This window comes from Wolffia australiana, chromosome 9 (genome assembly GCF_029677425.1).
Source record: "Wolffia australiana isolate 7733 chromosome 9, ASM2967742v1".
In the NCBI taxonomy this organism is placed as follows: Eukaryota; Viridiplantae; Streptophyta; class Magnoliopsida; order Alismatales; family Araceae; genus Wolffia; species Wolffia australiana.
In genome coordinates, this window is record NC_135843.1 from 7392341 (window position 1) to 7404216 (window position 11876).

The 11876-nt window shown below is 34.7% G+C and overlaps 1 protein-coding gene across 1 annotated transcript; it reads left to right on the forward strand.

The window, feature by feature from the left end:
* The first annotated feature begins 245 nt into the window (after positions 1 to 245).
* Positions 246 to 1304, forward strand: LOC144707646 (HTH-type transcriptional regulator). The gene has a single exon (XM_078580870.1). The coding sequence runs from the start codon at positions 631 to 633 to the stop codon at positions 1072 to 1074; it is 444 nt and encodes a 147-aa protein (XP_078436996.1). The 5' UTR covers positions 246 to 630; the 3' UTR covers positions 1075 to 1304.
* Positions 1305 to 11876: the final 10572 nt, after the last annotated feature.

Genomic DNA, 11876 nt, shown 5'->3' on the forward strand with positions numbered 1-11876 from the left:
CAGTAAGATCAGTAAGATCATCAAGAATACTACATAATTGAGGATAACTATTTATACAACACCCCTATCAGGGTTTGAACTCTTGAAAATTTTCTCATTACATGCCAGATTTAACCTAATAACCTTCCTCGCAGCTTCATTAACTTTCATTCACTCGTTTCTCGTGCTAATAAACAGGATCACAATATGATGTCGATGTCACGCTCACGAGGGAGCCCATGTGAACCCTTAAAAAGTTAACGTCATGAACCCTAAAAAAGACCTACAATCAGAAGATAAGCGTCATCTGGCATGCAACAAGTGGGCTAATTTGGCCCCGCCACTTGGCATCCGACGACTCTTCTTCTGCCACGTCTCCCCTGCTTGAGGCCTTCTCCCCAGTCCCCTCCATGCCTACTCCTCGTGGTCTGAAACAGAGATGTTCCCCGCCATGCCCAATTCCCAAATACAAATCGCCATGCACGTACTGCGTCAGTAACAATTCCCAACCCTCCTTGGCACCCTATTTAAACCCTACCTTCTCTCGTAGACTTCATCACTTCAGGTTGGCATCATCCATCTCTCTCTAAAACGGTTGGTTTTCATCTCTCTCTCCTTCCATGAGTGCATGAATCTAGAGCTCGGTTGAAGATGGGAGGATGCGGTTCAAAGCAAGTGAAATGGTCTGGCATGGCTGCTATGATAATCGCTGAAGATGGAAGATTGATGGAGATAACCTCACCGATTAAGGCGTCTCAGATACTCTCCATTAGCCCTGAATCGATCATCTGCGATGCGGATGAGATGGATTTTGAAGATTTTGTGAGGGAGATCGGCGATGAAGAGGAGATACGCCCCGGCCAGATATATTTCATCCTTCCAAGAAGTATGCTTCAACGACGTCTGCGGCCAGAGACGATGTTGGAGCTGGCTGTTAAGGCCAGCGCTGCGCTTGTCAAGAAGGGTTGTAGTGAGGAATTCAGGTTTTGTTTTGAGGAGCAGAAGAAGGTTGATAGAAGGATGGGTCTGGGGAAGAATTTATCTTCAAGGTTGGGTGCAATTCCGGAGCTTGTTGATGGAGATTGGAGTCTTTGATTTTACACTTGATGAAGAATTTGAGCTTGATGATATCTGGAGATCGTAAAGTATGATGGATTAAGCTACAACCCAAGTTCATCGCCAGTGAACTGGTCGATCTGGGTCAGTTTTGAGTGAAATTGACAACCGAATCGACCTAAACGCCCTCCAAATATCTTGTCTGTCCTGACTTGGGCTGGGTTTGCGTTGTAAGTGCCTGAAAGTTATTGTTATGTCATAATTATTGACATGAAGTCATTGGAAGAATACGGAACTATGGTGATGCCAAAGTAATTTCAAAAGTTTGATATAAAGGCATTGCAGTTAAAAGACATTGATTACTAAACACCAATCATGAATATCTTAAAACATACTATTTATTTATAAATATTTGAAAATATGATCTTCCAATTTTCTGAATAAATGGTATTTTGAAGAACCAGAATAGATGCCCTCTCCGGACTGGATTCATCGCCTTGAACTGGTCGGTTCTTCTCGTGAAGTATTGATCTGGGTCAGTTATGAGTCGTTGAATCGTTGGTAATGATGACAGGAATGATCAAAACAAGGTTTTTCCGTAGGCGTAGTAATTTGTTTGAAAAGGAATACTGCGTGTAAACTATTGTCTGAGCATCCGAATTTTTTGTGTTATCATTGGTAATTTGAAATGTGATTGGTTATTTTTATCAGGCAAAGCTCAAATATTTCATATCTTCTGAATTTAAAACGAAATAATTTGTTTCAAGATGTGGAAATAGAATTGGTTTCTAGTAACTTATCATAAGACGCATGATTTTGATGATTGCGTGAAAAGAGAAAAGATGAGATCAGCGTTTAGCGACATTCATGAACTTTGAACCTAGGTGCTCCATAGCATTTGGGCAGAATAAACTAAGTTTTCATGACTACATGATATCCTAATGTTCTTGCATCCAGTTAATCGAGAGTCGAAGATGGATTCTCACAATAAGGATTAAAAATTTATTCAATACCCACTAGCTGATTAGTAATATAAATCTGAAATCCAATTCAGAATCCAATCCCAGCGGCATTATAAGTAAACCAACTGTCCCAAGCAACAAATTGCCGAATTTTTTAACCCACGAGAAAAGAGAGCCGATAACTTTAAGAAACTGGCTAAGAGAGTTAGTAAGAGTCCGCCTGACTCCAAATGTGCATGCGTCGCAGCTAAACGTGAGGTTAATCAATTGAGCTTATTGACTTATAACAGATCAAACCATCTTTAACCCATTATTTTATTCAAGATGAATGAGCTATGTACCAACATGTAACACCCATTGATAACATTCTAAAAACTTGGTGAGTTGGAAAGAACACAAACATTTCTGGAAGATGAAATATCAATTGGGTTTCGACATATTTCGTCAAAAAAAATCCATCATTTGGTTACAGCATGTGTTACATTAATCATTATATTCCATTAAAGTGATAATTTTTCAAGGACTCCTTTTGGAATGGGGAATTTATTATAAAAAAATATTGTAAGTTCAATCATCAAGATGAAAACTTTGATGAACATAGTTGCACTTGTTGCAATCAGTGAAAACTATAAAAGAATTACTTCAAGTATTTAATATTCTCCAGATAAATTTAATTGTCGATTTACTAGATAAATTATCAAAATGTATGTATTGCCTAATATAATGAAATTCATCCATTGATAACCTAGCACATAAATTGTTTTAAAATGTAAAACTAGACTAGGTTGGAAACAAAGATTTTTAAATATCCATATTCCTGATTTTATGATAAATATAACATCTTCAAACTATTAAAAGCCTTGGCCTTGGGGTTTGTGAGACGGTATAACAAGTCTAATGGGGTTATCTATCCCTATCTTTATCAACGTTTAAATCTCATTTATCCGATATGGGATATTGACATGTTTTGTCTACATTAGGACTAATGACACGTAGAATTTCCTTTCTGATTAATTTTATACAATATATATATATGTATTTTATCATCTCTCTTATCCCTTGAGGTTTATCTTGGAAGTGCTGAAAAAGGAACACATCCAAGATTTGACAAACAGTACTGGACACCAGAATAAGGTTGATTTCTACTGTGGTGGCAGACAAAGTGCCCAAAATTTCCTTGGTTTATTTAATTTTTGGAATTCACCGGTAACAAAGACTTGAAAGACATTCAAATGAAACGTCTCATTAAAAAAGCCATTGGTTACTGTAATTAATTAAATGTTATGAACATAATATGTTCAATCTATAAAACATATGTTATTTCTAAGAAAACTAAAACGTATTAGCATGTATATATATATAAAAAATATGTCTATCACCAAAGTTGACTTAAGATGGATGATTTTGGTGGTTGAGCCCCAAACAATAACTTTAAGACCCTAAGAGCCCATGAACATATCTTTGAATAAGTGAAATGTGAACTTAGTGCATCAAGCTCTTAAATCTATTTAGTATGGACTTGACATGTTGTGATATTGACATGTTGTGGTTTATTAACAAAGAGGATAATTTTTTTATAATTTTTAAGAAATTGAGTGGTTATACAAAACTGAGTTACAATACAGTCATTAGAACCTGATGCAATTATATTACGTTCAGATGTCTTAAAAAATAAAAATTTACTAAATTAAAAATAAAAAATAAGTTTGTTGAATGGTGAAGGCACTTAAAAATATGAATGGTTGACTACTAATTGGTAATCCTTGTACACTCGGTGGAATGATATATTTGCATCTAAATTACAAATTTCACTAACTCGACTCCATTATTTATTTTTTTCATCTAAGCTATATCCTGACATGTAGATATTATAAAAGCATTGTATAAACTAGTGAGTTCCAAAGGAAAAGTATTCATTGGAATCCATTTACAGAAGACAAACTACCTATTAGACTGAATTTAACTAAGTGTCAACCTTATTCTGGCTCACATATATAATCACATATGAAACATACATATGTCATATTATAATACATTGATATGTGCATAAATCTATCTTTTAGACGTTATTGATACAATAAAACGACACATTATGTATCATTTTTTTTAATGATATTTTAACACAAATAACCAACTAGTTCTTGTTATGAGGCTAATCTCACTTGACCTGTTTAAAGTGGAATGGTAAAACTCACATTTTGCTGAAATTTGTTGAAATTCTGGAATTTATCTGGTGTTGACCTACAACGTGGAGGCAAATTAAGAAAAAGGAGAATCCCCTTTCTTGGCCTACACCACAGGAGGTCCAAAATTAGAACATTTTTTAGTTTCAAACAGTCTAATGGTGTCTGAGGAGTCCTCTGATTTGGGTCTTTTTTCTCCAACCTAAATTTCTATAGTATGTGTATGTGAGGATCAGAGCAATCTATCTTAACACTTCTGCCCGTAAGCACCACATCTTCGGATATCTAAAGCATTGGAGGTTATTTATTTTCTTTTACTTTTTAACCTACTCCTTTAATTTGGATTTTTCCCAGCATTATCCAGCTTTTAAAATCAAAATTACTATAAAGTTGCAAGCATAGCACATAAATATATGCTTTTAAATGACTTTAATTACATGTTATCAGGGTTTAAATTTATTCAAACAACCTTTATTATGATTTTATGATTATTTATTATTGTATGGTATTTGTACTTATTTTTCTGACTTGAGATTCATCAATAAATTAATTATTTTTAATAAAAATGTATCAAATAAAATTTATGGATTATAAACTTTTCTAGAATTTTTTAAGTTTTGATTCATTGAGAAATTAATTTTCCAATTGAATAAAATATTTTTTTGATTTGATAAATGAATTAAACATACATTTTCTGGATTTATTAGGCACTTTACATGCGTCACCATCTATTTGGTCAATTTTAGGCCAATGATTGGCTCTTCCAAACATTAGAAAAGGAATAATTGAGGCATCACAATTCAAGATCCACAATTGCTTACTCATTGGCTTCCCTTTTTAATTCCATGAGACATGTGGTGTATATTGATCATTTCTTTTATTTAATGCAAGCAAAACACATTACGACATGGAAAGATTAAAAAAACAATTTATTCCACCAAACGCCTGTTTCTGGAAGATTTTGAATTTGATGACATTGTGATGTATTTTTCTTGGCAATAAGGGGCCTTAATGACGCTTAAACACATGGCATAAGCGCCTAAATTTTTAAATTCAACATGTCCCAAATATGTTTAGAGCCTACTTAACATAAAATCATTTTCTTAGGTTAACATGGCACCCTTGCGTTGCTAAAATCAGCACCATAACCAGCATTGGGCTTTTAATTTTAAAATATTTAATTTTTTATCCTTTTTTGATTCCCCAGGACATGCGGCACCAATCCACTAATCAGCCTACCAAATAAGATGAACATTGACAACAATCCCATCATGGATCTCTATCCAGCTGGGACTGTGAGGAGGAGAGATACTCAAGATCCAATGGCAGATATCAAGTAAAATTAAAACAATGATAACTTGAGAACCAACCATCCCATCAAGCCAAAACTTTGAGGCTAGTCTCATATGGTTGGACTCATTAAAAAAAAGGGGGAAGATAAAAAAAAACATCTCCAAATTTTCAAGGCCTGGGCTAAATGTCTATGCCCCTGGAGGATTTCTAGCAGATAACGGCAGAAGATGTCATTCAATATCAATGCTTAAATAGCCAAAGAAACTTTGGTGCTTGATTATCATCTCCATTATTATCTTCAATTTATAGATTATTTAAATTAACCATAAAATTAATATCCCCAATTTTCATCTACTTTATCTCTTTTGAACAAGTTCCCTAGTTTTTCTCTAGATCTAGAATTTTATGGTTTGGCAATTCAACTCCATATCTATCCTGTCTCTCTCAATAATTGTACGAAAATTTATTAATTTACCGCTCATCTTCAAATTCCCTTTTTCCTTCTAAATTTTTATAACGCATGAAGTTGAAACTCCGACAATATTCCATTATGTTTAGAAATTTAGAAATGAATAAGTTGAAGCTATAATCATTATAAGTGAGATAAAAATTTCCATTTAAATAATATTTTAAAAAAAATTATTTCAGGACTAGACATTATTTTTATTTTTAAGCTCTTATAAATTATTTTAGTTAAATGAAACATAGGTGACCCGAAACCAGTGACAATGTGTTGGCCAATGGGTGTGACTGGCAAATGGATTCAACTGGATCCAAAACTCTGGGATTTGATCATACCTTCACTCTATAGTTAACCATCTAAAATATGGAGTCAAATCATTGACCTTACTTTGAAAGTTATGTATGTAAAGACATTCCATGATCTTAGGTGATGTGTACATGAATTATATGGTTTTGAGTTTTGAACTTATTCTTACTTTGAATCATTAAATATGGAGTCAAAATATCCATGTTTAAATCATTGACCTTACTTTGAAAGTTATGTATGTAAAGACAGTCCATCATCTTAGGTGATGTGTACATGTATGTGATGTGTACAAATCTATGGACAATCTTTCAGTTCAATCTCATGACTTTTAAATAATTCAACAATGTAATGGTTATTGGTTGAATGAGTTGCATGTGTTGACTAAATTACATGTAGATTTCAAAAGATAAATTCCTCAAAATCCATACATTCACACAAGGATAATGCCATTCAATCTATGAGTTTGTTCATGAATATGATGTCATAAAATTCATGAAGCATTATATTTCAACACCAAAAATTAAGTTTTTAGGAATATGATTTTAGAAATAATCTTACCCAAAATCTAAAAAGTTTGAAACGTCATTCAAAAAATAAGTTTATTGCTTTAGGTTTGATAACATGAATGGGGATTCCAATAAACATGTGAATATGTTTGTATCAACCTATTAAATACCATTTTATTAGAAAAAAAATATTGATGTTGGGCTCTAGGGTCTCGATTTGGATAAAAACTTTGAACAGAAGACATTGAATGGAATTGAAACAACATCATTAGAAATGTTGATCAAATCACTAAGCCAAAGATCACAGACGTGATTTCTTAAATCCTCAAGAAAAACAAGTTGAGGTGCTCGTGTCAACCCTCGAGATGTATCCATGCCATCCTCTACATGTCCAATATCCTCCTTTGCTTTATCGATAATGGGAATATATGTGGGCGTCAAGCCAATCCCACATTCCATATCTCGTTCCATATTCATTAATAGAACATATTCATTATAGTGCACGTGTGATGCTCATAATGAAGTACATTAATACATGATCCGACTTATTGAATTATGATGAGATCGTAATACGGAGATCATTAGTCTTTAAGCATGTGTTCTAAACATTCCTATTCGAAGGATACACGAGAAGGACATCAAAGTATCCAGATAGAATAGCACAATCTAGTCTCACTCATATGATCAGTATGGCCGTTCCCGTAGCCATTAGTGTGGAGACACTAAAGATAGATAGTGGGTGCTCTTTAGTGGAAAGAGTTCACTGAATTGATCCGTACGAATCCCTGAATGGTATTATACCGAATTGTCAATCAGGTTGATTCATGTCACGGTTGTGTAAGTGGTCCTTAGATCTGAGACACGAAAGACATTTTGTGAACAGACAGTTGTACTTTGACTATGGCCAATGAGTCTCTAATCATGGGATTCCAAATAGTCTTAGTTCGGGTGCATCGAGAAGTTCACAAAGACGATTGAGTGGTCAAGATGGGATCCTCCACCCTCCGTATAAGAGGTGACAGCTCAAGGAAGACAATGTAATGAAGTCCTTGGCCAAGGTAGTGAAATATCAGGAGATGAGTTCTCTGATGATTTCCAAATGCATCAGTACTAAATAGGATAACTGATTAGGGTTTGACAGTTGACTATACCCTAAGTCGCCCAAGGAGCATCAAAGGGATGAGGGACTATACATTCACGATAAACGATGACGAACAGGTTCTATGAAGTGAGTCGATACACACTCCTTTGTATCTTCTAGAACACGAGGTGTAGCTTGGCAACCCACTTGTCGGAGACTCTACCTATCGATTGGGTTAAATCGATCTGACATTAATTAATCTATATAATGATATAGTTAATTAATTTGGAAGGCCAATAAACTTTATTGGGCATCTGGAGTCGTTAACGAGACTGATACATGGGCCTAGAGGGTCACACGCAAATGGTACTTTGGATGTCGGAAGATATACTTAAGTATTGGAAGGTTTTATGAAAAATACCCACTTAGTATAAATAGGGGAAGGCCCTGAATGAAATTAATCTAGGCCATAATTTCTTAGTGATGTTCCTTTTCTTCTCTCTTCTTTCCTTAGCCCCTCCCCAAGCTTTAAGTATATTTTTCAACCTCTAAAACCATAAGCATGTGATTCTCTAGGCCCTTGTATCAGTCTAGTTAAAGATTCTAGTAGCCTGATAAACTTTATTGACCTTCCAAATTAATTTACTCTATCAACATATATACTAATTAATGACATAAAGATTTAATTACATTGATAAGTTGAGTTTCCAGCTACGGTGGTGCCTTGAGCTAGACAAAAACTTGGAATGATACACAATGGAAGACTTGAAACATAATCAAAACATCATCTACAAAATGATGAATCAAATCACCTAGGCACGAATCACATTCATGATTTCTTGGATTGTTGAATGAGTCGTGTCGAGCTGCTCAAGTGTGAAGCCTCTAGATATTTCCATGTGATCCGTTGCATTTCAAAATATCTTCCTTTGTCATGAAAATATTTGTTCACCCTCTGTCATCATTGTTACATCATCCCCATTGCATCAGTAGTAGATATGAGCTATGGAGAGAATGGAGAAGATAGGGAAGAGACGTAAAAATTCTGGCTTAATTGAATTTCATTCAAGCCTTCCTCTATTCATACTTAGAGGGTATTTTTCATAAAGCCTCCAAGCTTTAAGTATATCGTTTAATTTTTTTATCTGTCTTGGTTAAACCATGAAAACATGGTTTCCATGATTCACAAGCGTCTAATCGATTCACAATCGATCTATAAAATCAATGCATCATATGTACCTTATGGGAAACTTGTTCTACCCTTGACTATTCTACTATGAGAACATTCTAAAGTCTCTCATCTGTACGGCCAATAGAAGTATCCACGTGATCATGTTGGCCATGGATCTCCACTTCTTCTTCTTCAACTCTCCTTAAAAAAAGTTGAAGATCTTCTCACCATGAAGACACTCTCCTTGGTTGAGTAGAGAACAGATCAGAGTGGATAAAGGAGGCTCTCTATTCTGGCTATCTTGGGTCCTTGAAATGATTGCCCCTTCACTATTTATATTTTACTTAAGTTTTTCTCAAAAACCCCATAAGTAAAGTATATTCACCAAAGCCCCAATGATCTTATTTGTGTGACCCGCTAGACACTTTTATCATTCTAGTTAATAACTTTAGTAGCCCAATAATAATTATTGATCCACCTTATTGTTTAATTATATAAAAATATAGATTAATTAACTAAGGATCAGTTTAACCCAATCAATAGGTTAAGTTTGTAGCCCGTGGGGTGCCAATCTACACCTCTTGCTCTAAAAGATATTGAGCAGTGTTTCAACTCTCTCAAGGAACCTTTATCATCATCCATGCGAGATTCTTGAACAACTTAGGGTATGGTTCATTCGAAAACCCTAATCCATCATTCAATTAGTACTGATGTGTAACGGGAATCATTCGAGAGTGCTTTCTCCAATATCCTCACTACCCTGCCCAGGGATTTTCTGCATCATCTTTCTTGATTCAATCTCCTTTTTTACAAAGGGTGAATGATTCCATCTTGACCACTCAAATTATTTCTGGGATCTTCTTACTACATACGAGCTATGACTTATCTGAATCCCATGATTAGAGGCTCTTAAGTCGTAGTCCAAATGCAATCTTCCATTCACAAGATGTCCTTAGTGTCTCAGGTCAGTGGATCATTTATACAACCATGACATGAATCAACCTGACTAATGTTAGTTAAATACCATTCAGGGATCCAGACAGATCAATTTAGTGAACTAATAGTTGCAAGATCATCTATACTTATTGTATAAATAGAATCAGTTAGTGTTATTCTATCTGGTTAATTTGATATCCATCTCGACAATACATCGAATAGGAATATGTAGAATAAATTTTTGAAGACTAATGATCATTGTATTATGATCTCATCATAACTCACTATGTCCTTACATGTATTCATAGACTTCATTATAAACATCACACTAGAACAATAATGAACGTAATATTTTATTGCATGAACTTAAATAAACATGGTGGTGTGATTTGGCTTGACAGCCACATAATATCTAGCACTAACATCCAACAGACCATGTAAGTGTGAACCTCTAAGCCCATGTATCATTCTAGGTAATGACTCAAATGGCCAATGAACCTTTATTTCCCATCAAAATCAATTATACATATACATATAAATGATGGATCCATTCAAGCCAACCTCTAAGCCCATCTCTCTTCGTCGTGGGGTGCCAAGCTACACCTCATGTTATGGCAAATACAAAAGGAGTGTTATCAACTCACTCATTGAATATGTTCAACATCAGTTACCGTGTACATATAGTCCCCCATCCACTTCATGCTCTTAGGATGAATTTTGGTATGGTCAACTATCAAACCCTAATCGGTCATATGAGCTAGTACTAAAGTGTACAAAAATCATAAAATAACTCTTTGATTATATTTTACTACCTTGGAGGAGGACTTCATCGTATCATCTTCCTAGAGATGTCTCCTCTTATACTGAGGGTGGGCGATCCCATCTTGAACACTCAACTGTCTTTATGAGCTTCTTGCTACACCCAAACTAAGACTGTTTAAATTCATTCATCAGGAACACATGGGTCATGTTCAAAATACAACCATTCATTTAAAAGTTGTCTTTTGGTGTCTCAGGTATAAGGACCACTAACACAATCAGGATAAAAATCAACTTAATTCATAGTTTGGTAATAAAACCAGTTGAATGTTCGTACAAATTAATTAAGTGAACTCTTTGTGCTAAAGAGCACCCATTATTTCACCTTAATGGCTACGAGACCAGACGTACTCATCACATGAGTAATGCTAGATAGGGATATTCTATTCAAATACTTTTACGTCCTTCTCGAGTATCCTTCGAATAGGAAGAATTAGAACACATACTTAAAGACTAGTGATCTCCGTATTAACTAAATCTAATCATGAATTCATGGATTTAATTATAGGCACAAAATATGCAATATAATCAATATATTATATTATAACAAACTATTACATATATTTCTGTGAAATATGGAACGAGATATGGATTATGTGATTGGCTTGATAGCCACACATATTTCCCTAAATTGAGAGTGTCATGGACATCATGGGGACAATTAGAATCAAGGTATTCATGTGACTCATGACTATTTTATACCTTCTAGAGCATGTGGTGTAGCTTAGAACTCACACATTAGACTATCCGCGTATGGTGGGTATTTTATTTCAGCAAAGTTATCAACTAAAGATGATTGGGCCTTGTGGGGTCATTAACTAGACTGTTAAACTGGCCAATAGGGTCAAATGCATGAATATTATTAGACTTGTAGGAATATAATTAAAAACAGATATTTTTGGAACTATTTATTAGGTCTTTAAGTTGTGACAAAAAATATGAATGCAAGTCTTTCCTTGCATGGTCCCCTTTCCTTTGTTACTCTGATTGAGAACATTCCCTCCCAATCAGACTCAAATAGTCCAAACATTATCTCAAATGTAACGATGTTCCTATCGAGTGGGAAAGAGGGAGATTTGATGTGTTGTGAACCATGTGGATTTTTCAAGATTCAGACATTT

Bases quoted from the DNA above. Each gene is read 5' to 3' on its own strand.
- LOC144707646 (XM_078580870.1), top strand. From the start codon at position 631: ATGGGAGGATGCGGTTCAAAGCAAGTGAAATGGTCTGGCATGGCTGCT.